The sequence below is a fragment of the Anopheles stephensi genome, chromosome 2 (assembly GCF_013141755.1).
Source record: "Anopheles stephensi strain Indian chromosome 2, UCI_ANSTEP_V1.0, whole genome shotgun sequence".
Taxonomy (NCBI): domain Eukaryota; kingdom Metazoa; phylum Arthropoda; class Insecta; order Diptera; family Culicidae; genus Anopheles; species Anopheles stephensi.
The window spans coordinates 78,522,995-78,549,842 of record NC_050202.1 but is presented as its reverse complement, the minus strand read 5'-3'; the positions used below and the strand labels follow the sequence as shown (position 1 = coordinate 78,549,842).

General features: G+C 47.9%; 9 protein-coding genes across 18 annotated transcripts in view; 5 read left to right on the top strand and 4 right to left on the bottom strand.

Annotated features, from left to right (window-relative positions):
- LOC118508525 overlaps nucleotides 1–1,887 on the bottom strand; it is a 113,343-nt gene extending 111,456 nt beyond the window's left edge. The window contains exon 1 of one of the 5 annotated variants that reach the window (XM_036048394.1): nucleotides 1,779–1,887. The gene's annotated coding sequence lies outside the window, so the exon portion shown is untranslated. The other 4 variants (XM_036048393.1, XM_036048395.1, XM_036048397.1 and 1 more) reach the window with 4 other exon arrangements.
- A 1,163-nt stretch (nucleotides 1,888–3,050) lies between these two features.
- Nucleotides 3,051–5,866, top strand: LOC118508522 (enhancer of mRNA-decapping protein 3). The gene is made up of 2 exons (XM_036048381.1): nucleotides 3,051–5,222; nucleotides 5,311–5,866. The coding sequence occupies exons 1-2, from the start codon at nucleotides 3,911–3,913 to the stop codon at nucleotides 5,625–5,627; spliced, it is 1,629 nt and encodes a 542-aa protein (XP_035904274.1). The 5' UTR covers nucleotides 3,051–3,910; the 3' UTR covers nucleotides 5,628–5,866.
- An 83-nt stretch (nucleotides 5,867–5,949) lies between these two features.
- Nucleotides 5,950–7,532, bottom strand: LOC118508523 (DALR anticodon-binding domain-containing protein 3). Its single transcript, XM_036048382.1, has one exon. It carries the CDS (start codon nucleotides 7,405–7,407, stop codon nucleotides 6,085–6,087), a length of 1,323 nt encoding a protein of 440 aa, XP_035904275.1. The 5' UTR covers nucleotides 7,408–7,532; the 3' UTR covers nucleotides 5,950–6,084.
- Nucleotides 7,533–7,663: 131 nt separating this feature from the next.
- On the top strand, nucleotides 7,664–16,963 carry LOC118508521 (E3 ubiquitin-protein ligase Nedd-4). Of its 4 annotated transcripts, none has more exons than XM_036048376.1 (7): nucleotides 7,664–8,506; nucleotides 11,458–11,619; nucleotides 11,694–12,356; nucleotides 12,787–13,254; nucleotides 13,866–14,707; nucleotides 14,796–15,488; nucleotides 15,567–16,963. In XM_036048376.1, exons 1-7 carry the CDS (start codon nucleotides 8,396–8,398, stop codon nucleotides 15,667–15,669), a joined length of 3,042 nt encoding a protein of 1,013 aa, XP_035904269.1. In that variant the 5' UTR covers nucleotides 7,664–8,395; the 3' UTR covers nucleotides 15,670–16,963. The 4 variants fall into 4 exon arrangements, with proteins under 4 accessions (XP_035904269.1, XP_035904272.1, XP_035904271.1 ...); XM_036048378.1 differs by lacking the exon at nucleotides 7,664–8,506 and adding an exon at nucleotides 10,285–10,408; XM_036048377.1 differs by lacking the exon at nucleotides 7,664–8,506 and adding an exon at nucleotides 10,440–11,043.
- A 448-nt stretch (nucleotides 16,964–17,411) lies between these two features.
- Nucleotides 17,412–18,128, top strand: LOC118508520 (peptidyl-prolyl cis-trans isomerase FKBP2). Its single transcript, XM_036048375.1, has 2 exons — nucleotides 17,412–17,708; nucleotides 17,801–18,128. Exons 1-2 carry the CDS (start codon nucleotides 17,553–17,555, stop codon nucleotides 18,056–18,058), a joined length of 414 nt encoding a protein of 137 aa, XP_035904268.1. The 5' UTR covers nucleotides 17,412–17,552; the 3' UTR covers nucleotides 18,059–18,128.
- Nucleotides 18,113–19,123, bottom strand: LOC118508519 (transcription initiation factor TFIID subunit 12). 2 transcript variants are annotated; one of them, XM_036048374.1, is made up of 3 exons: nucleotides 18,989–19,123; nucleotides 18,402–18,759; nucleotides 18,113–18,334 (listed from the first exon to the last, which is right to left on the bottom strand). In XM_036048374.1, exons 2-3 carry the CDS (start codon nucleotides 18,736–18,738, stop codon nucleotides 18,207–18,209), a joined length of 465 nt encoding a protein of 154 aa, XP_035904267.1. In that variant the 5' UTR covers nucleotides 18,739–18,759; nucleotides 18,989–19,123; the 3' UTR covers nucleotides 18,113–18,206. The 2 variants fall into 2 exon arrangements, with proteins under 2 accessions (XP_035904267.1, XP_035904266.1); XM_036048373.1 differs by having other exon boundaries at nucleotides 18,870–19,023.
- Nucleotides 19,071–21,250, top strand: LOC118508517 (2-oxoisovalerate dehydrogenase subunit alpha, mitochondrial). 2 transcript variants are annotated; one of them, XM_036048370.1, is made up of 3 exons: nucleotides 19,071–19,488; nucleotides 19,577–19,673; nucleotides 19,761–21,250. In XM_036048370.1, exons 1-3 carry the CDS (start codon nucleotides 19,340–19,342, stop codon nucleotides 21,006–21,008), a joined length of 1,494 nt encoding a protein of 497 aa, XP_035904263.1. In that variant the 5' UTR covers nucleotides 19,071–19,339; the 3' UTR covers nucleotides 21,009–21,250. The 2 variants fall into 2 exon arrangements, with proteins under 2 accessions (XP_035904263.1, XP_035904262.1); XM_036048369.1 differs by having other exon boundaries at nucleotides 19,285–19,673.
- LOC118508518 (acylphosphatase-2) lies at nucleotides 21,140–21,976 on the bottom strand. Its single transcript, XM_036048372.1, has 4 exons — nucleotides 21,737–21,976; nucleotides 21,656–21,672; nucleotides 21,465–21,574; nucleotides 21,140–21,382 (listed from the first exon to the last, which is right to left on the bottom strand). The coding sequence occupies exons 1-4, from the start codon at nucleotides 21,957–21,959 to the stop codon at nucleotides 21,268–21,270; spliced, it is 465 nt and encodes a 154-aa protein (XP_035904265.1). The 5' UTR covers nucleotides 21,960–21,976; the 3' UTR covers nucleotides 21,140–21,267.
- A 416-nt stretch (nucleotides 21,977–22,392) lies between these two features.
- On the top strand, nucleotides 22,393–26,644 carry LOC118508516 (bromodomain adjacent to zinc finger domain protein 1A-like). Its single transcript, XM_036048368.1, has 2 exons — nucleotides 22,393–22,549; nucleotides 22,613–26,644. The coding sequence occupies exon 2, from the start codon at nucleotides 22,684–22,686 to the stop codon at nucleotides 26,461–26,463; it is 3,780 nt and encodes a 1,259-aa protein (XP_035904261.1). The 5' UTR covers nucleotides 22,393–22,549; nucleotides 22,613–22,683; the 3' UTR covers nucleotides 26,464–26,644.
- The last annotated feature ends 204 nt before the right edge of the window (nucleotides 26,645–26,848 follow it).

Genomic DNA, 26,848 nt, shown 5'->3' with positions numbered 1-26,848 from the left:
AGCAAAATTGCTTTGGCATTGAGCATCTCGGCCCAGCACAGAATTATGCGTACATGGGTACAAACAGCATAGCGAAGAGAAAGAAAAACGCTACAAAGTAATGGCCTTGCTAGCAAGCATTTGCACTTTTACTCAGCGGATTTCACTTTCATTCAAACGGCCTTTTTTTCTGCTGCCGCCTAGATGTGTAGGTTTCAAGGCGGCAGCATCGGAACGTGCTTTTATAAAACAGAATTCATCCTTTTCTTTGTAGTAGCTGGATAGTCAGTCCCCTGCGTACGGAGAGACGGTCCGGACGGGATTCGATAGCTGGCCCTACCGTCTGACGACCGTCACTTCCACTTCCGTGATGACTTTTTTCCTCTTTAAAATATTCCTTTCTGATTGACTTTTTTGAACAATATAAATTCAATATGGGCTTATGCATTAGGAAATCCCCACACCCATTAGACCATAGCTATTGGCTGGCCTTCCAAGTGTGAAAAGCAGCCATTGTAAATTTCAAATTATCTTAAGTTGTTTGTTACTCCTGTCGTTTGATCGCGTCGTCGATCGCGCGAACTGCCGAAGCATAGACTTTCCTGTTTGGCGAAGCATTTGCATCACTTTTTAATGGCTGCAAGAACAGGCTATTTTTTTTTTTTTTGCTAAATCACTCACTTGTTCACTTTGGTTAATATTTCACTTCATAGTTGGACTGCCCACGTTGTTCGTTGTTTTGCTAATCTTAACGAGTCGCACAGATGATGCTAGACGATATGTTGCATGAAGCGTTTAATTGATTCTACACATTGATCGCCAATCCCCGGCACAAACACACGGTCGGTTTCCTTTGCGAGCTCATCCTTACCAGCCACCCCCTCCCCCCACACAAATAAACTACGTTATAAAGAACTTTTTGTAATACATTTTTTGATGGGTTTAAGTTGTAAGCTAACATTTCTTTTTCGAATAATTATATGTGGCGGCATTCGACACAGCCAATGCGATTCGTACCGTTTTTGTTCAACACGTTTGGCTCGCTAGACAGTCCGCCAGACAAGGTTATTTTTTATTTGCGGCCGCACTCTGGCAACTCGTACAGCGGAGCATACCGAACGGAACGAACACTTCACGACAGCATTGCTTATGCTACCACGGCCAAACTGCACACACAAATCGCTGCAAATCGCTGCACGCGGGTTTACACTCACACTCGCCAATATTCGGTCACATTGCAGCCAGACCAGACAGTTGCACCCGACACACTTTGCCCAAAAACCGGGCAATCACTTACAAACAACAAAACTATTATTCTTCACCCCCTGCACACACACACATACACACGCTCAAACACACTCGATTGCGATGGGGGATGAATAAGGCCGCTGGTTTTGCGGGTGGGAGTTGTAAAGACCCCAAACGCACACCTTCATCAAAACCACACACTACCTTCACAACGCACCGATACACACCTTCTTGCACGTTCACCACACACCAGCGGTCCATACTTGTGGAAGAGCGGAGTGTTGTGCAGTGGAAAATGGGGGGAGCAAACAAACCAGCAGGCAAAAAAAAACACCCAAAATACCCTCCTGCTCACCTTTCGAACGTTCACTGTGTGAGTCTTATTTCGGGGCCGGTTTTGCACCGGATTGCAAGATACACGAATTTGCCGTTTTTTGGAGAACACCCTCTGCTTCAACCATACACCACGGGGGAGCTGTTGCGCCGTTGTGTTTTGAAGCAATAGGGGCACACGCACAACCTTTCGCTGACACGATCTCAGAAATACTCACAGACACAGACGGACTAGCGCGCAGTCGGGTATCGGGCAATCTGCAAGCGGCAGCATCATCAGGTTCCAGGCTTCGTCGACGGTTGCTGCGCTCTCGACGGAAACTGAACGCAGAGAAGCGGAGAGAGTACGCGAGAGCGCGTTAGCTTGGTTTGTGCGCTGGTAAAAACGTTGTTACCGCGAAGGGGAGTGTGTTTACCGCAGGGCTGTCAAACACAGAGGGCACAAAAGTGGATGCGTTCCGTTCCATCCGTATCAACAGATGCAAATGTTGGAGTTAATCATTAAAGAATAAACTATATTGGACAGTAAAGTGTGAAAATCCATAACTCGTTAAGCTATTCACTCTGCTAATTCAAAATGTAACTAAAAGCTCTCGCAATAGCGTTACTTCTCTTTCTCTCGTGTTAATCATTCGAAGCTCTCCCTTTTCCAAAAGACTTCTCACTCTCTTTCTACATCGCATTACATTCCCATTTTCTTCCTGCTGAATGACTTTGAGGGTGGAATGTTGTTTATGTTTTTGCTCTCGCACATCGCATAACATTCCCACTCGCCCGCGATAACAGGAGTGGGGAGGTAGGATTGGTGGGGGGGGAGGCTTAAGGCTGTAGAAAAACTGTTGCTTTCGCCCTTCGTGTACTTCGAGACGCGGGTTTCAATCTAAACTGACCTTAAGGGATCACCAACGATGGTTTGCGAGGAACTGAGAAAAGCTTGCCGATTTTGTGAGAAGATCGAGAAGAGATTAAACTCGGCAGCACAAGTGAACCAACGCATATCACATGACCATTGCACTGGTATGTGAGAATGGGTAAAGAACGTTCAAATCTTATTTTCCCATTTCATTTACACGCGTTGTCTGGTTTACCCGTTCAATTAGCATGTCTCAACCGGTAGTAGGTTTTATTCTATCATTCGAGCAATAGGGAGAAATGGAAACTACACTCAAAACCTTCATTTAACATAGCAACAGTTGGAAGAGCACTTTATTCTGTAGAGCATTTTTATCTCTTATATCATGATTGTTGCAACTTGGTCTCATATGCATGTATTCCTTGATTTCAGTTCGGCAATTTCAAACGTATCACACGTTACTCACTCCTGTTTTGATTTTCAAGCAAAACAAACTTTGTTTTAATTTCCAACCGATCATTCAAAATTGGTATCAAGCTGAATACAAAAGAGGCGTCGTAAAATAGCCATTTTGACAGCAAAGGAAAATGCAAACCCAAGGTGCATGTATCTCAGATGTGCTCAGATAAAACATTTGGCTAGCACAATTCCGGCAATTCACATCGGTATAAATTCGATAAACGTGAGCAAAGCAAATTGAATTCAGCAGCGTAGGTTATTGAGCACTATTGGTTTGATTTTCTAGCTTCTCCAAGAAAAAGCCATCGTCTCCTCGGGTTCACATTTTTATTTTTAAGACGATTTGAGCCAGCAGAAAAAAAAAATCCTTTTTTTGTCTCGCTTGCGAAGACGAACCCCGTTTTTGGACAAACAAGAAAAAGAGTACGAAAACGTCACACAATAAAACAGTATGGTGGTGATGTGACTACAAAAATGATGTGAGAAAGTGAGCGTAATTCCTGCATCGAACGATTTTATCCTGCATTGTAATTCATACTGACGAACTATTTTAATCTAGTGCAAAGTACCTTGTATCGTCTCCCTAGCAATTAATCTTTCCCTGGCAGGGAAAATCCGTTGGTTGCGTTTTGTGCTTCTCAACTACGCACAAAAAACATACGCACACATTCGCACCAACAAATCGTTGTGTGCCAACAAGCTTTTCCTTTGCCATTTTCCAAGCCAGTATTTTCACCGTCTAAAAGCGCTTGGAGGTGGGTTTGAAAGTGGGCCCGTTCTTCCGATGAACTGTTTGTGATTAATGATACACATTCATCTACCTGTACGTATTACGGCGCCTGCTGTTCCGCATCGACCTACCAGTGACCCCCGTGATATTCGCGCATAGTATTTGTGTCAGTAGCTTTGTTGCATACATATATGTGCAGTGTTTTGAAATCGTCCACCGAGGACGCAAGTGTTTTATCCGAAAACGTAAACATTGGGTGCTCGTCGTAGGTAGCGGCCGTTCTGCTTCCGCAGCTAACAGTGAGTGAAATGGCCGACAAGTGGGTGGGCAAGTCTGTGTCGATACACTGCCGCAACGATATCGGCGTGTTTCAAGGCATCATTAAACGAGTCACGCCGTCCGTCGTGGTCATCACGAAAGCAGTCCGGAATGGGATACCGCTGAAGAAGAACAACGTGGAGGTGACACTGTCTGCGGCGGATATAGCCAAGCTGGATCTGATTTCGTGCAGCAACGTACCAAGCATTCCCTCGAAACCAGTAGCCACAGTGGTCGCCAACTCGGGCATGGTAACCTCACTGGACGACCAGTACGATGGGCTGAAGCTCATGAACAACGGCAAGCAGCATCAGCCACACCAGTTCCTGAACGGGCCCGGGAGTGCATTCAAGCTGGCCAGCAAATCGCCCGCTCAAAACAAGTATGCGAACAATGTGAACAGCAGCACGCAGGGTGCTAGCGTTGCTTCCACCAAGAGCATCAGTAATCCGATCGACATCAATGGTCCCGCACAGAAGTCGAACCACAGCATGGCAGCATCGTCGGTGCTGTCCACGGGGTTCGTCGGATCGTTCGGGAATGGGCGTCCCGTGGCTACGAGCCAATCGCTACCGTACACCGACGGGAGCGTCAAGAAGGTTGGAAATGGCAATGGGAAGATGACCCGCAGCCGAAGGAACATAGCTAAGGACAGCACGTTCGGTTCGCCAGACGATGATCCGCTGATGATGGATGTGGAGTTTGATTTCGAGAAGAATCTGGCGCTGTTCGACAAGCAAGCGATCTGGAACGAAATCGACGCGAACCAGACGAAGGCCTCCGAGGGCGATCGTAAGCAGCGAAACGCGACCAGTTCGGCAGTGAAAACTAAGTATCGCCATGACGAGAATGTGCTCGTGTCGACACCGGCGCAGTACCGGCAGATTGAGATTAAGCGTTCGGATGGGGCTGGCGCAAGCCAGGAGTATGTTACGGACGAAGGTCTAGTGATACCGTCCATACCGGTCGCACTGCGACGTACGGTAGAGGAGTATGCCATGAACATGGGGTTGTCGCGTGAGCGTCAGAATGATTTTCTTGCCCGGGGAGCCACCGAACTGGCGCTGCAGCTGTTGGGCGGTTCGAGGCGTCTTACGCCTAACAACCAGCACCAGTGGCCAAAGATTGTGGTCGTGTGCGACGGTACGCTGGACGAGGTCGGTATTTCAACGGCCAGACAACTAGCCAGCCATGGTCTCGAGACGGTCGTATATCTGTCCTCGTTAACGGAAGCTACAAAGAAAAGCTCCGAGATTCCACTGTATATGGCAACGGGCAACAACATTTCAATGGATGTTAATAGTATGTACCGGCCTTTGCTTTTGGAATGTCCTTTATTTCTGGGGAGAGATTTTTTAATCGTATTTTTTTCTGTTTCTACTCCCAACAGCTCTACCGCCGTGCGATCTCGTGATTGCTTCGGTTCAGAACTCAAAGCTTACCGATCAGTTGCGCAAATGGATTGGCTACAGCCGTGCGCCGGTGCTTGCAATCGACCCACCCGGGGCCGGTCTCGATTGTGTGGCGATCAAATGTTCGATACTGCCTATTTTACCACTGGACGGGATCAACCAAAACGATGCCTGCGGACGGTTGTACCTGTGTAACATCGGCATACCGAACCAAATCTTCCGCAGCGCTGGCATCAAGTACAAAAGTCCGTTCGACAAGTTCGTCATACCGATCCACCGAAGAAAGGACGAATAATTCAACCAAACGGAGAGAATATGACTACTTTTTATGTTCCGCTCAGCTCATTGAATACATCCTGTGCGTACGAGCGGTACGTGCACCATACCTACCAATAGTTTCGAGCAGCCAGTAAACCAGTAAAGCATAATCCCTAACCGTATTGTGATGTCTAAATAGAAAACAAAATCTGCTACAGGATGGATCCCAAAAACAAATAAAACAAAATTCACTTCTCGACAACAACAGCAACCACACTTACACTCCCATGCAATGCGACGAATCCTTACTATTATTCGGCAACAGTTGATTGATGACTTCCAGTCCGGTTCCGGTTGAGTTTTGTTTTTTTTTACATAAAATCTATTTATTTGAAAAATAACAGCAGTACATGGACAGGGCGGTAGCGAACAGAAACAACAGCTCACCAAGGGTTCTGCGATTGAACCGCGCTTCATAAAACATCATTTCTCTCCTACATTTCTTCAACCGGTTCCAAATCAAATATGTCAAGTATTACCTTGAGCATATCAAAAACCGCCCTAATTAAACACAACCTGGCCGACATTACAGGTTGCAGTCTGGGTCTGTTATCGGTCAATATTCTTACCCTGCGATAGTACTTGCTGAGGCATTTAATCATGCATAGGGTAAAGTTGAGCATATGATACGGAGCGATCTGCGGTGACTTGCCGTATCCGATCGTCAGGCGGACGGTGTCCGGAAAACGAAGCAGATATGCGTACAGTAGCTGCCATTCTTCTGGCTCGATGAGCAGCGAAAAGTCGATCTCATGTATCGGAGGTAGGTCCGGTGCCAGACCCTGCTCCACTAGCTTGGCGTGCTTGTTTAGGATCGTGGCCAGCCGAGCATAATTGTACAGGATAAAGGAAGCTCCCTTCGATGTGCAATGGTTGCGCATAATTTCCTCCCGTGTGCGCATATCTATCACGTTGGTATGTTTGGTTTGCAGCATATCGACGATAGCTGCCGAGCGTCCTAGGCTCGTAACAAGCGCCCGTAGCTTGCTGGCGTCGGGCAGCCTCAACCCATAACGATGCAGCGCCGTCAGATGCATATCGTCTGCACGCAACTGAATGTATTGAGCCGCATTCTGTGTCTCCAATCCTGTCAGTACAACTCCGCAAAGCACTTCCACCTGTGGTTGGGGTGTAGATTTACTCCTTTGATGTACGATCTTTACGTGCATAACGTCCGAGGGAATGTCGTTGTCCAGCAGATCAGCATTTTCGACGAGTGTATAGCCACCGTGTTGGAAACATTTTTTGATGGTGCTTCTCAAGACGTTGGCCCGGAATTCCGTCATCGAAATGGTATCGTATTCGTTGGTGGTTGGTTCTTCGACGTAAACTTTTTGCACGTTCAACGGTCGTTGATGACCGGTCCACTCCTGCAATGTAAGAGCGGCACGAAACGCGACGGTGCGATCCAACCAAACATTCGCACTGCTGCCACAGCTCACAATCGCAGAAATTGGCAGAGGCCACAACTTGCTAGCGGCTATCAGGGCTTGTTCGTTCAACAGCAATTCACTGTCAGCTTTGCTCTTTACGAGCATATCACCCATTTGGCACGGATTTTTGTCCAGCAATTTGATCGCTACTGAATGGCCCTGGGTTTCAAGATAATTGCCCAGCAATGCTTGCGTTTTAGCTAGAATTCCGTCCATTTCGATAGCTAGCGCCGATTTCACTTCAGCACCACTAACGACAGCTACGGGACGAATGACATGTTTGGCGAAAATGTAAACAAACGATGACATTTCATGTACAAACATTCAACGACCAAGGTACAGCTAGAGTCAAGGTGAGCTTCCATTTCTGTTGCCACAAAATCAATTCGTTTTAAATGTTAAGAATAAAAGGTTTTTGGTAAAAACATAATTTAACAACACTTTTTTGGCTCAACAAACCCCGTCAACTCACCATCAGTTGTACTACGTATGAGTTAAACCAAATGGTTAAACCAAATGCTACATATAAACCTTGGCGCTTCTGTTTCGCATCAGCTGTCAACACTGAATGCTGCGAAAAAAAACACGGCTGAAAGAATATCGTGCGGAACGAGATCGAAGTCGAAGAACATAAAGAAATTAGCTGAAATACAGGCTGCCACGGGGGAGGAGAAACATTCTGCACCGTTTTCATTTCCGGCGTCGATAGATAAGTTTACAGTGTAGCTAATGAGGCAATGCATGTGATCCCCGAGTAGTGCAGCAAGTGATTCGATGCGGTAGTGTGTGCAGTTTTTCTGCATGTGAATCATACGGCGAACGACGAGTAGAGGTCGCACATTCCCTGTTCTCAAGATTTGGCCCTCGGCAAATAAAAGCAGTTTTCTACGATAGCCTCGATAGTCTAGCTACCCAGTGAAAAGTGTAGTTGGTTTGCGGGTGCAGAGACGCGAGTATCATCATCATTGCTCATTCCTCATTCCGGAAGCCCAGAGTGGAATGCGCTAGCCGTGTGTGGAGCTCCATGAAGGGCAGTGGAATTCACATTCCCTTATTCCCCGCCAATCCAACCCTAGCAACCTTGTTCCCCGTATTCCTGAATTTCGATGACTAATCCACCCGATCGTATAGTCCGGTGCAACAGTTCAAGCGTGTTATTGGTGCATCCGCGCCGTGCCGTTGCGTCCGCGGTGCAGCTAGCAAAAAAGTGAATCGCGATCGGGTATGCGATCACAAATCGGGCGCATCCAGGCTACATTTCAAACGCGGTTCCACGCCATCCGGTTCGCCAGCGTTAACCATCGGATCCTTCATGACACCACAAAGGCCACCCCGGCGAAGAGCCCAGTCCATGGGCAATTCGTCCTACGGTTCGAGCCCGGCGCTGTCGTCTCACACTCCGCGAGGATCACTTTTCACCGCTGTAAGTAGATAGATCTGAATAGACGAAATGGGGAATCGGGGCGAGTTGATTGTCCCCGACCGAGGACATCGTACTAACAAAAGACTACCACATTCATGTGGTTTACGGGCATCAACCGGGTATTCATGAGTTCTTCCGCATTGAAAGTCCTATATCCTACGTGAAAATCACAAAGGAACAATTTTCCTTTCTGTCAGCCCTGGACGGTAGCTAACGGGGAATGTTTGACTTTGATGCAGCACCTGACTTTAGCAGTGTGATGCGGTAAATAAAATGCTTGCTGAGTACAACCAGTACAAGAGCGAGGGGAATGATAACCATTCGATGCACTGATAAGATAGGCCGTGGCATGCAAGTACACCTAGGGAAAAAATAAACCCCCGTTTAACTTGCCAAAGCATCGCAGCGTGACAAGCGTGAGGTAACTGTATGCATCAGTGTCTTCTCGTATGGGATATATGCCTGGTTGGTTGACTTGCTTGGCTTTGACTCTAGACTGAGAATGACTCTCTCCTCGCACCGGAATGTAATCACAGTCTTTTCAGTATCGCTGGCACATTCCTGCCATAGGAACATCTTGAAGGTACCTTATTAAAGTAGCCAAAACCTAGAAAAAAAATACAGGAAACAGCATTAACATTTCGTTTTTAACTAATTACAGTGATCAAGTCGACGTATGAAAGCAAGCAGAGTATGAAGGAAAAGAAATCCAAATATTCTTTACTAGAAAATTAAATAGTAGAAGAAATCCTAAGCCGAGGACGTCTGTCGCTCGCAAAGCGTTTAGAATTAACCTAGAACTATGTTCGGGATTGTTACACGTGCCTATGCAAAAGCCAATCCATAATACGGTAAACCGCCGTATATTCGATTGCCAATGGCCGGGGGAAAACTATTACGAATGGTTAATTTTTAGCGATATCCGTGAATCACTGAACTGAACTAGCGTAGCCCGTACAACAGCCTGGATATCACTTCACTCGATTGGTCCTATTGCTGCAGACGTATGCCATGCACTTACCCAGTGCCATTACCTTACCATCCCAAAGCCACGCACGTACTGTTGCCACGAACATTTCGTGCTGTGTGTCAAACTCACATCTGCCCTTCGATCCCACCCCATCATCGCACCCGGCTCGTGATCTTCCGGCTACTGTAGGCAGCGTTTTCCTTTTCGTCACCTGCTCCACAGTATATTACTTATTTGTGTTATATTTATACACATGTCTTCTCCCCTCTACAGCTGCCTTCAGACAGAATGTTAAGGAATGGGACAGATATTTTCCATCGCAACAAACACACGTTTTTAAATCAATTTCTCATCGGTTTAACATTGTTGGGTACGCTGTTTACGCTTTCCTAGTTGCCTGTTGTTATCTTTTCATCCCAACGGCATTAAGCTCGAATGTTTCCCTTGAATCCATGTGGTTTAGCTCTTAAACCTTCAGATAAAAGGCGGCGATTGTGCGTTTCGTATCAGTGCGAGGAACGTTAGTCACCAATGAAACAAGGAATAAGCGCGTTACAATGCAACGTGCTTACTTAATTTTACTAACGCAGATGTCCTACCACGACTCCTTCCGCTTCGTACAGCGTTGCTTGACGCAGGATACACATGCTCACTGTTGTGACCCGTTCCGCGGGACATTACATTTGTGTGCGATACCCGGTCCCGGTTTGATCCGTATGATGATCGGTGGTGGTACGGTGCAGGTTAGCATTATTTCACCACCACTTTGCACTTATCTGTCACTCATTATCGCTGATAAGCGTCGTGGTTTGTCGCTTTTCGGTAGTGCGAACGTTTCATCGCCGGACGCAGAGTATGTGTGACACCTCCCGGATCTCCCGGATTTTCGTTGGGCGTTGAAGGTTTGGTGTGCCGTGGTGACATTGTTGGAGGTAGGGCAAAGAGAAGCGGTGGATCGAAATTATCGTATTCACCAACACTGCGCCAGGTAAAGCGCCACCCCACACACATCATACGCATCGGCAGCATTAGTAGCGGCGTTGCTAAGATATCCTCAGCGTCTGCAACGCAGCACAACCACCATCACCATCTCAGTAGCCTGTAGCGTCGAGATACGGGAGAGCTGCGTGGTAGAACCAGAAATAGCAGCACAGTGTTCGGCTCGGTCGGACGGCCTCGGTCAGGCTCCAATACGCTCACCAAGAAAAAGGGGGGAGAGAGTCGTTTTTCAGCATGAGTCGCTGATCGCGTGCGTCGCTACATGGTTGCGAGCAGCTGTTTCGGTGTGTCGCTGTGAAATGGGCAGTTTGCTTCAACCGGGCACAACAGTTTCGAATCGAGTTGAACTTTTGTACCGGCAATATGTTGCAGTAATGGGTTGAAAGTGTATGCCTCGTCAAAAATAGTGGCAATAGTGAGAGGAGATAGTGCAGACAATATTAACCATCAACGCTAAGTTAGTGTCAGTGTAAATTGTTCTCGACGGTGATTCCCCTCTTTTCCCGGTAGTCGCTACCAGCAACAACAAACGCACATCATGACGAGAACCGGGATGTTGATCAATTTGGTAGGCATTGGTTGTGAAATTATTCGGATCGTGTGTACGAAGTTAGCTTGGGTACTTGGCAAATTGCGAATTTGGTGATGTATTCAACAGTGGTGGGATTAGCGTGATGATAACACACCCCACAATCAGGGCAACACAGCCGTCGGTTGAATTATCAAATCTGTCAACAGTGAGCTACTATGTTTATTGATTAGTCTCTGCAAATGAATCCTTAATCGGGGACGGGATACCGATACGCGGGAAATGTTTCGCTCCGGCAAAAACAAAAAAAAAGTAACTGATTTTTCCTTTCCCATTGTTCTCTCTGTCCACGTATGTTGCATCATCAATGTCGGTGTGTCGGTGTGTGTGTTCGTGTTTGGCGGGATGTTTCGCTGTGTTAATGACAACAACACAACAACCACACACCGGTAGAACGAGGAAGATGTGTGCTACGTGCGCATCAAGGTGCTGGGAGCGAGCGGATTGGCGAAAAAGGACATCTTCGGATATAGCGATCCGTACGTGAAGATCGAACAAAACACCATCACGGGAGACGTCAACGTGGACCAGATGGTGACAAAAACCAAGCGAAGGGTAAGGTCCGGTCACAGCCGCTTGCTGTACGTATGTATTGATAGTGCTTTTCTACCTACCTACCTCTCCCGCAGACGTTGAACCCGGTCTGGAATGAGGAATTTGTGTGTCGCGTCAAACCAAACGAGCACAAGCTGGTGTTTCAGGTGTACGACGAAAATCGACTAACGCGCGATGGTTTTATGGGACTCGTCGATCTAACGCTCATCAACCTGCCCCATGAAACCGAGGGCCGTACCATCGCGCCGCAGCGTTACACGCTCCGGCCCAAGCGTCAATCCAGCCTGCGCATAATCACGAAGGTGCGCGGTACACTCGAACTGTACCACGCAATCATGCGCAACGATGATCCGGCGATCGGGCGAACGCGATCGACGGTCAGCGTTAGCAATCGGTCCTCCGCCACAAGCACGCCGCTGGCAACGCTTCGAAATGCACCGCTCTATTCGCCCTCGCAATTGCCGCCGACTCGGACGCCAGATTCCTGGACCCAACCGTATGCTCAGTTGCCTTCGCTACCGGCACCGGACCCATTGCCACCGGGATGGGAATTGCGGCAAGATCCCGTTGGCAGGATGTACTACGTGAACCATATCGCACGGACTACCCAATGGGAACGGCCCACCATCGGTCCAGCGCAACCGGGCCTAAACGAAATGGTGGCGGCGTTTCAGCGACGCTTTCACATTAGCAACGATCCGGACAATGGCGGCAGCGGTACCAACAACACGAGCATGGTAAGACGTCCGATGAAATGCTGGGGAGTTTTTTTTGTTTCATTTGATTGTTGGTATTGATCATGATTCTGTTTGTTTTGCATTTTGGTGCGTTCGATCGATTTTAGTAAGCTTTTTTGAGCGAAGGATTTTAATGAAAAGGGCTTAATTTTTGAGTTGGACAGCGGAGAATAGAGTTGATGGTAATGAAGTATTTCCAAAGCCAGCATAAAATCTGCAACGCAGTAAGACAACAATAACGCTATGCTATTGTTAAGGTCTGTTTAGTTAATCGCTTTTGTACATATAGTTTAAAAATCCATTACCTAGCGAAACTTTGCTCTAAATTATTGTCTGATCCATTGCTCGACCCAACACACACACACGCCGTGCATCGCATTTGTTATTTTCCACTTGCCCTTCCCATTACGTTTTCGCTCTCCCATTCAAGGCCGACACTGTCAGTATTACATCGGAACAGGGTGAAACTAGCGGCGCGTCCAATGTGTCATCTACCAGTATTCCTTCACCACTGTCCGCTGATGGTTCGGTAGCGACCCCGGAACGGTCGGGCTTACGTGTCGGTGAGGCTGATGCGCTGGGCCTTGCGCATTCCGCATCAAACTCGTCCATCGCTAGCAATGGTGCAGCGATACGTCCCATACGTCCGGCACCGCCACCACCGCCACCACCATCGTCTTCAGCATCGTCAGCCTGCACTAGTCCAGCCGGTACGCCGGTACCCAGCCAACGATCCCGATCGTCTCCGGACAGCGGCGACATTGCACCCCTCGCAAGCGAAGAGCAGGAAGAGTCCTCCTCCTGTTCGACGGCGGTCGTGCAGGACATTCAAACTCGTACTGTCACTTCCGCGGTCAATGGGACCGGTGACGCTGAAAACACGTCCAATGTTCGGGAGGTTTGTTTCAATGTTCCTTTCCACCTTTTTTTTTGCGCGCGCATGGAGAAGGTGTTTGCGACTCCTAACTTTGCATACTAACGGCGAACTGTACCGCTGCGTTAACCTTAAGTGCTATCTATCCTTTCACTGTTGCTGGACATTGTGTTGCGGTGAACAAAATCTATCTACTAAAACTACTTACATTAAGCGATACTATTGGAAGAAAAGAAATGATTGCCTACTAACTGCCAACACCTCACCACTGAGCTGGTAGTAACCTTCAACAAATACTTCTCCTTCTTCTCATCTTTCTCTTCCTCGTATTACCCATAACTATCCTGATGGAGTACAGGGTTTTTGGGTGGCGGCTTTTCTTTTATTTTGCATCAACACGTTGCAAGTTTCATTATTTATCATTTAACCGTTGGCAATGGTGTGTGCAGCTCATGTTTCATCCGTACGCTATGTGTTTTAGATGTGCACTAGGGCCTTTTTAATGTTAAACTAAGTTATGTATTGCATGAATATGAGCAAGGAAGGTGGTGTTGTTTAGTTCCTTAATCCCTTCACGATGTTCCTGGCTCGCTTAACCTCTTACTCGCTCTTTCTCTCTCTCTGTTCCGCTCCAGGTGAGTGAGGCGGCATCGTCTTCCAACAGTGTCGGTGATCAATCGCAAGCAGTGCAACCGACGTCACCGAGCCATCCTGCATCGCCAACCACTCAGGCAGCAAATGCGCCCAATGCTACCGGTTTGCCGCCAGGTTGGGCCGTGCAGGTTGCATCGAACGGCCGTTTGTTCTTTATCGATCACATTAATAAAACCACCTCGTGGGTCGATCCTCGCACGGGCCTTGCAAGTCCCATACCGAGCGCTGGAAATGATGGGGCCGGCAACGCTGGTGGAGCAAACGTTGGAGCGACGGGTGGTGGTGGTGGAGGAAACCGTGGTGGAGATGCACGCTCATCGGACGATAATCTGGGCCCGCTGCCGGAAGGGTGGGAAGAGCGCGTGCACAGCGATGGCCGTACGTTCTTCATCGATCACAACACGCGCACGACGCAGTGGGACGATCCACGGCTTTCGAATCCAAAGATTGCGGGCCAGGCGGTACCGTATTCGCGCGACTACAAGCAAAAGTATGAGTACTTTAAGAGCCAGCTGCAGAAACCGAGCAATGTGCCAAACAAGATTGACATCAAGGTGCGGAGGGCTTCCATCTTGGAAGATTCCTACCGGGTGATCAACTCCGTAACGCGGCTGGATCTGCTCAAAACGAAGCTGTGGGTGGAATTCGAGGGCGAGACTGGGCTGGACTATGGCGGGCTGGCACGGGAATGGTTCTATCTGCTGTCGAAGGAGATGTTCAACCCGTACTATGGACTGTTTGAGTATTCGGCGATGGACAACTACACGCTGCAAATCAACCCGAACAGTGGACTGTGCAACGAAGAGCATCTGAACTACTTCAGGTAAGAGGCAGTGGAATGGTTCAACCGGGGGACAAAAATCGGGGTACTATTACATTTTGCTCTCCCCCCCACGTCCCGCGCTGGATAGGTTTATTGGACGCATCGCTGGGATGGCGATCTACCACGGCAAGCTGCTGGACGCCTTTTTCATACGCCCGTTCTACAAGATGATGCTGCAGAAGCCGATCGACCTGAAGGACATGGAGGCCGTCGACACCGAGTACTACAACTCGCTGCTCTACATCAAGGAGAACGATCCGAGCTCGCTCATGCTGACGTTCAGCGTGGACGAGGAAAGCTTTGGCACGACGAACCAGCGGGAGCTCAAACCGAACGGTGCCGACCTGGAGGTGGGCAACGACAACAAGGACGAGTACATACGGCTCGTCATCGATTGGCGGTTTGAGGCGCGCGTCAAAGATCAAATGCAGGCCTTCCTCGAGGGCGTGGGTTCGTTGGTGCCGCTGCATTTGCTGAAAATTTTCGACGAAAACGAGCTGGAGCTGCTGATGTGCGGCATCCAAAGCATCGACGTGAACGACTGGAAGAAGAACACCATGTACAAGGGCGACTACTACGCGAACCATGCGGTCGTGCAGTGGTTCTGGCGGGCGGTGCTGTCCTTTAACAACGAGATGCGGGCCCGCCTGCTACAGTTCGTTACCGGCACGTCGCGCGTCCCGATGAACGGGTTCAAGGAGCTGTACGGCTCGAACGGGCCCCAGCTGTTTACGATCGAGAAGTGGGGAACGGTGAACAATTTTCCCCGTGCTCACACATGGTAAGAAACGGCTCCCGGGGGGTTTTTTGTGTTTGCAGCGCTCTAACATTCTTCCTTTTTTTTGTGTGTGATTCGCAGCTTCAACCGTTTAGATTTGCCTCCGTACGAAAGCTACGCCCAATTGAAGGAAAAGCTGGTCAGTGCGATTGAGGGCAGCCAAGGATTTGCCGGTGTAGATTGAAGCAGGTGTCGAGAGCTGGGCGCCGGTAGAGTGCATCGGTACGCTGTTGTAGTGTACGGAAGCAATGTTTAAATTTTGTCGTTTTTGCGTCCTCGCTGTTCGCAATCCACTTTATAGGCACATGCGCGCCACGTAGGAGACGATGTGAGAGATTATTTAATTGTTGGCATAATGTTGCACTATCGAAACACGAATGTAGTAGAGGCTCTCAACCTAAAAAAGCAAGCGAATGAAGCACGTGCGCAGCTTGCGATGGCATGGAATGGAATTTGAATGTTTTAATAATAGAACGCAACGCGCTACACCACATTCCATAGTTACAGAAAAAAGTGTATGAATTTAAGTGTAACACCGGTTTAACCAGGAAACTGTAAGGGAAGCCATTAAAACCAGAGTGAAAGGTGCAAGTGACAGTGGATTTGAGGTACTGGCATTGGCTGCTCTTTTTTTTTATGTTTCCATAACATTAGTGCCTTCAGATACATTTATTCTGTCCTTTTGATTGGAATGCTTGCAAACGGGTACACTTTTCCTTGTACTTTTGCCTGCGTACTAGTGGCAGGCAGTTGAAGAAGTCGTTCGTTTTTATACCCTTAAGGGCACCCATACGTACACGCCTCTACGTATGCGTACATCACGCGCACGCACGCACACCAAAAATATATGAAAATACCCAAGCGAAAAGGTTGTTACTAAATAATTAAAATGGTTGCAAAAGGGATGGGATGCAGCTAAACTCGGACGGTAGAATCGGTCTGGCAGCACAGTCCACCTGCAATTCGTAGCTGCAATGGGCCCTAGATAAACGTTACAGCCAGAAGACTATCGTTACTTATGGATATAACCTTTTAGAAACACTGCAACCAATAGCTTTACGTTTCGTTTCTGGAGCTGGTGAGTGGTTTGAATCGAACTCGGCGCACAACGTTAACCGTGATTGTAATGCAATAGGATGATAGTGTTTATGCAGCGCCGCGCCCAACCACAAGTGGCGTCCCGATGCGTGCAACCATAGTTAAGCGTATTTTCTGCATTGATAATTACGTTCGTACTAAGGCGTAGAACATAAGGTGGATCCACGTGGCTGCCGTATGCAAGTTATGTGTATCATCGATATATAAATATATTTTTATTCTTATGAAATGAAAAAACAAAAACAAACAAAACAAAGGAATGCAACATACGAAAGCAGTGAAATGGAACTATAAGTGTGTGTAGAGAATGGAAGTGGAATTATACAAAAGTGATGCTAGTTGTAAAATTTGGTAAAAAAAAATAAATCGGTTGCTGGAAATAGGGCGAGTTGTGGATAATATGGGCATCCTGTGGCCATAAAAGAGAAGCTCGCTAGCCACATTGAGAAAGAAATGTAGCGCTACAGTTAACAATTAATGACTCACGATGCTTTTTTAAAGGTAAAAGACTCGAGAAGGGCCCCCTCCCCCTGACAAAATTTGTTAGGCACTGTAGGAGTTACGCTTGAATGTATGCAATCCGCAGTACACGTTGCGAAAGCTTCACAGTGTGCTTTCAGTGTGGTCAAAAATGGGTGAATTAAGTCGAATGAAACATTGCTTATTATTCGATTAAATCGCCCTCCCGCTATCCTGACCATTTATATTGGCTTACAGGAGCTACGTTCTAATTTTTGGTCACGCCAGGAGTAACCAATTATTTTATAATTTTTTGTGCCACACATATTTAATCGTCCGGCACTGTGTTACCAAGCTGTCGCTCGCAGCTGTCACCCACAACGCTCCTAGAGCATCAAGTAAACAAAAAGGGGCAGGAACCGATATAACCTCTCACGTTCTTCGAGTTGCAGCGAAGGTGGAAATCGGTCCGAAAACCCGTATTGTGCCTACTGGTAAAAAGCTAAAGAAATGCATTATTCCCACCTGGTTGTCCTGTGTCTGGCTGGGCTAACGCTGGCACAGAGCGTGCATGCCGAAAGCAAACTAAAGATAGGCGTCAAGAAGCGCGTCGATAACTGTACCGTTCGGACCAAGAAGGGTGATCTGGTGCACATGCACTATACGGTAAGCAGCGTTAGCCGATTGCGTGTTTCGGCTTGTAGTCAATGTAACGTAAAAAAAAACTATGGATTTCCGAATATCTCCCTTCTGGGCAGGGTACCCTTGAGGACGGAACTGAGTTCGACAGCAGCATTCCGCGTGGCAATCCGCTTACCTTTACCCTTGGAATGGGTCAAGTAATCAAGGGATGGGACCAAGGATTGCTTGGAATGTGTGAAGGTGAGAAACGGAAGCTGGTCATCCCTCCGGAGCTAGGTTACGGAGAGCGTGGAGCCGGCGAGAAGATTCCACCCAATTCCGTGCTAATTTTTGAGGTAGAACTGATGAAAATCGAACGCAAAACGGAGCTGTAATGGTGGGAGGAGAATAAATGATGAGCCCCTGCAGAGTGCACCTAAGTAAGCAAGTCGGTTGATTTCTTTATATTTATTCGTTTAGTATCTGCGTGTTTTGTATGATTATTATTGCTAGTTGTTCCATTAACGCTACCATACGTATATGCTAATATTTTTTGATAGCCTTCCTTATTAGGGCCAATCGTTGTTTGTGAGCTTCTGTTACGGTCGCTCTCTTGTACGGTCTCAGCTCGTCCGTACCAAAACCGGGAATCCACATGTTCCAGTTGCGTTCTGGGGGGGAAACAGAAGAACAGCCAATATTAACATTGAACGCTAGACAACGAGCTTAATCCCTTACCTAGATGCAATTGCACATCTCGCACTTCAACCTTCGGGACCTTGCGGTGTTTTGCTAGCAGGCAAGCGGCATTTACCGTGTTTTCGACAAAATCGTCTGCTATTTGAAGTAGTAGTTCTTCCACCTCCTCGTCCAACTGCTCGGTTGGGTCTATTTCGCGGACCAGCTCCTGCAGCCGTGGTTTCGTTAGTAGCTGAGTGGTGCTGTCTGTCCCACTAGTGCCCGACGCAGACGTGCCTGATGCTGAACCACTGCCAGCGGAAGCCTTCGCATTTGAACCTCCAATTACGTTTGCCGTTCCTGTCGTGGCTGGACTGCTTTGAGACGGTGAAGCCATACTAGTTTTGGCGACTGTTTGCTGTTAATAGACGGCGGGCCAAGATACATTTTATGTTATTTTTAACTGAAGAAACAATTGTGTCTTGGCTGCAGTGCAAACATGACAAGAAGTGAATGCGCAAACCCAACCTTTTCAGCCCAACTAGAAGCGGCTTTCGTACTGGTCTATATCTTTCTAGCGGCACTTGTACTTTCTCCGAAAAAACACGACAAATTATGTGAAACACTACAAAATTAGAGATACAAACCTTCTCCGAGGGCAGTGTCTGTTGATTTTGCTGGCTTGGTTTGTTTTGTATGGGGCGATGGTTTGACAGCGACTGTCAGTTTGACAGCACTGTACGCATGGTTCAAATAAAATTGAGCATTTTTAAATCTCCTCAAACTGATTTGCTTACACGTTTGCCTGCGATACACTCTATTTTTCTAGAATTTAGACACGAATTTGTTATTGTATAAGCAAACATAACTTTGCAGGAATCGAGATTGCCGCTGCCGAACCGCTGATGGAGAACTGAGAGTGTGGTTGTGTACTCCTGGAGCATTGTTTTGATGGATTGTGCCAGGCAGTTTCCAGCCGAGGCTGTTGTTGGGCTTGTATGTGTGTGGCATTGCACTTGTTCCGTCAATTGATATTACGTATCAAGTCTCACTTTCGGCCGAATAAATCGTGCAAACATCTCCGTGCGAATATACGAACGCAGCAACACCCTTATCGTCCCTGTCAACAAGAGCGGCGCACAAACAGGTGGTTGGCCCTTTGCAGCCGTCGGTTTGACGTAATCAAAGTTAGAGAACTGTGGGCTAGTAGCGTTTGTTTCGTTTAATAATTCTAGGTTTTACGTAAAAATGTCGTTTCTACGCGCGGTGGCAAACGTGTTAGTAAAGAGAACGTCTGTTGCACGGCCAGCAAGGTCGCTCGGCTCAGTAAAGGTAGGTAAAGCAGGCGATCCATGCTCCACGCTTCGGCAGGTATGCACTGAACTGCAACAGTTGCTCAATGGGCCCTTCCATTTACAGCACCTTACGTCCGACTCTGCGCCGTTGCAACAAGGAAATGGAAGCAGCTCCTTGCACGCAAAGTTTCCCGGCGCTCTGGGAGCCTCATTCGTAACGACTCCCAAACTGGCGCTGCCGGAAAACATCGAACCCATCCCGATCTATCGCGTGATGAATAGTGAAGGTACAATCGACGATCCGTCTCAAGAACCGAACCTGGAGCAGGCGACCGTGCAAAAGATGTTCCGGGACATGGTGCTGCTGAACACCATGGACAAGATTCTGTACGAATCGCAACGTCAAGGGCGCATATCGTTCTACATGACCAACTTTGGCGAAGAGGCAAGTCACATCGGTAGCGCGGCGGCCCTCAGTCCGGAGGATTGGGTGTACGGGCAGTACCGTGAGGCGGGAGTGCTGGTATGGCGCGGTTTTACCATTTCGGACTTTATCAACCAATGCTACGGTAATGCCGAGGACCAGGGCAAGGGTCGCCAAATGCCGGTGCACTATGGGTCGCGGAAACTGAACTTTGTCACCATTTCCTCGCCGCTGGGTACGCAAATTCCGCAGGCTGCCGGAGCGGCCTACGCATTCAAGCTGCAACCTAACAATCAGCGATGCGTCATCACGTATTTCGGCGAGGGCGCCGCCTCCGAGGGCGATACCCATGCGGCCTTCAACTTTGCGGCCACACTGGACAGCCCAGTGATCTTTTTCTGCCGCAATAATGGCTTTGCCATTTCTACTCCCTCCAAGGAACAGTACCGTGGTGATGGTATTGCGGGGCGTGCTGCCGGCTACGGGATGGCGGCGTTGCGCTTCGATGGCACCGACGTGTTTGCGACGTACAATGCTACCAAGCTGGCCCGAGAATATGTGCTGCGCGAAAACAAACCAATTGTGCTGGAAGCGATGGCGTACCGGATCGGGCATCATTCTACGTCGGACGACAGTACGGCATACCGGCCGGCGGAAGAGCTTGAAATTTGGAACACAGTCGAGCATCCGATCACGAAGCTCAAACACTACATGATTCGGCGCGGCTGGTTCGACGAGGAAAAGGAGAACGAATTTGTGAAATCAGTCCGCAAGCAGGTACTGGCCCAGATAAATCAATCGGAACGCATTCCCAAACCGGACTGGCGTGAAATGTTCCAGGATGTGTACGAGGAGATGCCGATCCATCTGAAGGAACAGCTGCGTTCGATGGAGGAACACGTAGAGCAACATCGTGAGCATTATCCACTCAAGGACTTCAAGCAGTAACAGGCGGGCTGCATGTGGCGCATGGCGTTCCAATTCCGAACCTCGTTCACAAAAGTGCATTTATTAGCTAGGTAACCTCTTCTATGCAATATTGTTAAAAAATCGAACAGAAAAGACGCAACACACGATGCTTTAACAGCTTTTTCGTGGTACTCGTGTGTACCTTGTGCCTAATGGCTTCTTGCTCTAAGCAAAAATATACATCTTTTTACTTGTAGCTCATAGAGGAGTTTCTAATCGAACAGTTAGTCAAGCTTATTTAACGACGAATTGAGAAGTCTTTGAACGAATAGGAAGTTATTTCCTTGGGGACGCTAAAAACCGCCTTATCAATACGGCTCGATGGGCTCCCCTTGGTTTGCAGCCAATGTTTCCTGTGTGGTTGGATACGCGAAACGAGTATGTTAACGTTACTAGAGTTACGGTAACTATGGAGACGGTACCGGCAATGCTTACATTTCGTTCATCGGTTTTTCCTCACCCTCGAGCTGACCCTTCACCGTATCATCTCGGGTATTCATGCACCATCCACGTATGCCCAAACTCGATGCCTGTTTTTGGGTGTACTGCAATACAAAACCGGTCGGCGATTAAAATGTCCCGACAGCAATCCGCAACCAAATGGTCTATTTTTGTAGTCTTCTTACCTTGCGAAAGAACACGCCTGCAAGGCAAAAGATATTTGTGAAGTGTTTAGCTACGAAATGGTATCTATAGATATTACATACCCTGCACCGTGCCAAATACTTCAAAATCACAGGCAAACAATTTTGTCGACATTTCTAGTTTAGCCGTAGGCCGGTCGCCGCACAATGTACGGGCACAGTTTTCCTCTGCTATATGGCCGTCTGCTATTTCGGACGAACTGCAAACTATTCCATCCGATCGCTGGTCGGTTGCTATGATTGCCGGAAAGGATATGAAAATAAACAACAAATCATGCGTAATCATAGTGCCAAATGTAAATGTATGTTGTGTGTCAGGGATTCTCAACACCATGAAAGGATGTGCCCTATAAAAACAACCAAACATTTTATTTGCATGTTTTATGCTCGCGTATCATGTTCTCGGTACTACATTTTTGGAAAGCAAAAAAAAAAACAATTTTTCAAAACAGAGCTCCAAGCCGACACGTTTCAATACTACGACATACAAAATTTGAATCTTATTCTATGTGCAATATCTGTGTTTTACTCAAAAACTATTTTTGTACGCCACAGGCACTGTAGCTGACAGTAACAATAATTTCCTCCAGCTTATGAAAGCAGAAAAAATTGGTGAATAATCTTTAATACGGTAAACCGCCTTCCTCGTAATCAGACGACACCACACCAATACGTAACGTCTTACCAAACGTCTGATTGCAGTCAAACGATTGTATCTGTCAAACGTCAAACGTTCGTTGGCGCCAATGTTTTCATTTCACTTTGGCTTCATTTTTGAGCGCGTATGTGCGTACATCGCTGCAGGCGAAATATTTTAAGCTGGAATTGTGTGCAAAGTCTGCCGGAAGTGTATCCTTACACCGAAAACAATCGTTGGTAAGTAGGAATTACAATCAACCACCAAAGTGCTCTCATTTCAATCTGTTCTCCGGTTTGCAGCCGTTTGCAAGCTCACCAAACGCGATCCGCAGAACCAAGCAATATATGCAACCATCCCCCACCAACCGAAGATGCCTTTGCTCAAGCGAAAAGCTCTACAGAAAACCCCGGAACCGGAACATCTTAAGGACAGCGATGAAGTGTTTGTGTGCGAAACGACCGGTGAACTTTTCAGCAACTACGACGATTTCTTCATGCGCACAATGCTGCTCTCCTCCACCGTGTGGAGCTGTGTGATGACTGGGCGAACGAATTTGACGTACGTCGATGCCCTTGAGAGTGAAAAATCGGCCAAACGTACCTTGAAGACGTTTCCGGTCGCACTGAAAGGTCCAATACTGCTTATCGCGTCGCGCACCAAGCGTACCGCCATACACGATCTTTCCAGCGATGTTCATGGGTATGCGAAAGATGTGTTCTTCAAGGGCGAAACGGTGTACACCAAAACGGGCGATCCGGAAGTGGTGCGCAAGGCCAAGATCGTGCGGGTGGTAATCAGCGATCCGGCAGGCGAGCCAGTCCCGTCCCGGCTAATCTACCACGTCGAGAGCGAAGATGGAGAGAGTCCCGCAAATTATTCCGTCCGGGGTGAAGCAATAATGCGCGAACGCAACTGTCTGTCACGGGAAAAGTGCAAACTATTCCTGAAGCAGCACGTTGAGCTGGGCGCAAATCAGATGTTGTGTGTTAAGAAAACATCGCTGGAACAATTCGTCACATCGAAAGGCTGCACCGACGACAAGGTGTTTTACGGACAAAAGCCCGACTTTAAAGTCTCCAAAAAGCTGCAGTCCCAAGATAAAGCACGCGCAGGAGTTGCGAAACCAGCCAAGAAGTCAAAGAAAGCTGACCAACAACAAGCTAAAGTGAAGGGTAAGGAAAACAAAAAGCAACCAACGATTGAAAAGTACCTGCAACAATCAGCCAACGATTCGTTGAAGGTAAAACCTGCGACTAAAGCTCCGGAGAAAAGGAAAACAAATCTGGAAGAGCGGGCGGAGAAGAGAGAACTGGCCAAGAAGCGAATGAAGCTGGAGAAGACGCTATTAGTTTCGCAGGTTGCATTGGCGCTGAAGGAATACAGCTCAGTGAAGGAAGATCTGCAGCTGACTGACCAGCGCGTGATGCCGCCGGCACGAGCGGTGCGAACGTTAATTGGCGAGCAACATTTCCCAGACTTCCTGTTCATCCTAGAGTTTTTGAACACGTTTGGCGATGTGCTCTCAATCGAAACAAAGTTTCCGGATGGCGTCTCAGTGGAGCAGCTGGAGCGAGCATTATTGCTAAGGGAAACGGACGGGCCGTTGTGTGACATTCTCCAGATCCTGCTGAGTGCTCTGTTCGAAGCGTGGAAGAATGCGATAGCTTCGGAAGAATCGAACATAGAGCTGGGAGCAAAAAGATTGATCCGATGGTGCAGTGGACAGTTATCGATGAACATTACCGATCTGCCCCTGGATTGGACGACCGTTTCCGAGCTGTTGCGGCTGCACCTTACCGCTCACAACCATTCAACCTCGTTCGGCGATGCCAGCTACAAGCTGAACCGTGATCATCCGCACATACTGCGCGCCCTGACTACGCATACCGTCTTTCAGTTAGCGACCGAAGACGTCATGCAAATCATTTGTGCTCTCATTCACAATCTGCTAACGACCGAAGAGATACTGGGCCAGGTGGAAGCGATGGGGGAAGCTCGAATCAAGATCAAAAACAATCGTTTGGAGCAGCGGCGTGTGGCACACAAAAAGTCGTCGCTAATGCAGACAGCACATGACAGTTTCAAGAAAGAGTTAGCATCCAAGGTGGGCCAGCTAGCGGACAAGGAGCTGGAGGATTATCAAAAGCAAATGGAGCAAAGTCTGAAAAACAGTTTAGAAGAGCTCGAAAATGAAGCCAGCGCAAAAATGATAGAGCTCAGGGAGGAAGCGGCAGAATTTAAACCAAACCAGGTGTACCTCGGTTCAGACCGCGCTTTCCGCAACTATTGGCAGTTTCAATCGCTCCCAGGTTTGTTCGTGGAACACGATACCAAGTTCGCCGGACGTTGCATGGAACAGGTGACAAAACACATTCCCGGCTTGGCACAATGTGACGCTAAAACGCGCAAGAAGTTTATCACCGATTCTATCTTCAAGTGCGCTGGAAACAGTGCCGGGTTGATTGATATCGATGCCGATGGAAAGCTGAGGTGTGAGGACGACGTTTACGAGCAATTGCTGCACCGCGGTAGTGCTTTGCTAGCGCAAACGAAAACTAATCCATTTTCACTGGCCACAGCAAATGGGACCGCAAAGGACGAGGGTGGAAGGTTGGAAACGGCGAATGCGGTCAGTAGCAGCGCTGGCACATGCCCTAGCAATCGTGAGTTGCTGATGTGTACTGGGGACGAAATAAGCTGCCCTGTCCATCCTTCAAACCACCCGGGTACGGCCTCGTGGAGCTACTATGCAACGGCACATGAGCTGGATGCGCTCATCGGCAGCCTAAATCCGAGGGGTCGTCGTGAAAAGCCGTTGCGCGAAACGCTTCAATTGTACCGCGATCTCATCGTAGCGCAGATGGAACGGTGCCCGATTGCAAAGCTTTCTGTGCAAGAAAACGAGCCCCATTCTGCGCTTCCAGACACGAACCAGTCCAATGAAATGTTAGAGACAATGTTCCGTGAATATTTGGTCGATCTGGAGGTACGGATCACTGCCGGATGTTTGGGCGAACTGAAGGTGAACGATGTTGAAAAGTGGCGCAACGCGATCCTGAACCGCTCGTACGATGCACAAATAACCGGACAATTGGAGTGGGGTCTCCAGCGGCTTCAAAACGATAAGTATGCCTTTATAAAGAAAAAGAACCAAGAATCCTCCAGCGAGGAATCGGAGGAGGAAGACGCGGATCTTTTCCAATCGTCATTAGATGGTCCAGAGAACGGCCTTCCCGAAGCGACCAACGCGAATGGTTCTATGCAGGAAGGTTCGCTTCGAGCTACGGTGCGTTCGTTGGCCTCCGCGTTACTGCAAGTCGCGCAAAGTGTTGATCCCAAATTTTTCAGACACCCGTTTGGACCGAAAGGCGTTTGCAAGGACCGTAACACGATCGCGTTCTGGCAATCGTATGGCCAGAAGAAGTTCCTGCGCTGGGAAGTGCTACTAATGCAGGCAAATTCTTTTTCACAGCTATTTCTGCACTATCACATACTGTACGATGCAATTCGGTGGTCTAGATCGATCGAGCGAGCGGTCTGCATGGTTTGCCGACTGAAAGGCGATGCTAGCGTGACGCTTTTGTGCGACGAGTGTAATCGTGCCTGCCACATGTACTGCCTCAAACCGAAGCTGAAGCAAATCCCGGCAGGTGACTGGTTTTGCATGCAGTGTAGACCGGAGGATCACGCGCCAAAGCACAACGCAGGAACCCGCAAGCGAGCCCAAATCAATGATTACGTTGCATCGGACGATAGCGAGGACGATGTCGATAAGAAGGACGATGCTGAAGAGGAGGATGATGAGAGCAATGTATCGGAGGCTGAAATGAGCTCAGAAGATAGTAGTTCGTCGAGCAGTGAAGAGGATGCTGAAAGTATGGAGGATGAGGAAGAGACAGAAAGTTTAAAACCGAAAATTGTACTCAACAAAAAAGCTAGCGGGAAGAAAGTTACTCCTACGGTCAACGCTAAACAGGCAGCTCGCAAACGGGCACAGAACCAAGAACCGCAACGGCGAACTTTACCGAAGCGATCACGGCAATCCGATTCGCGCCAAGAAGAACCACCCAGCCAGAAAAGAAGATCTTCGAATAGTGCTAACCGGCCAAGCGCTGGACGTCGGTCGCTGAGACTTTCTGGCCGCAATTGAGGAATATAAGAAATGCAAGAGGGCAGCAGCATTTCATGGCACTGCGTCTTCTTTCTTGTCTATATAGATTTTACTTTAATCGTTTTTCTTGTACGGCAACTGCTCATACCTTTGGCTATTTTACGCATCTAGATAGGAAATTGATTACCAAATAAATGATTTCTTATGTTAAATGCAGTGAGTGATGTATTTTTTGTTTTTTGGTTTAATAAATTATTATAGAAAAACGTATTGAAATGCTATGAACTTTGTTAAGATTTTAACAGTATTTATTTAATTTACTTTGCAAAACCATTTAGTATTGTTTATTTCGAATATTTCAGCTATTAATTTAAAATTTCCCCTTTCAACGCATCATTCTTGACAGTTCAAGAAAGTGGCAAAT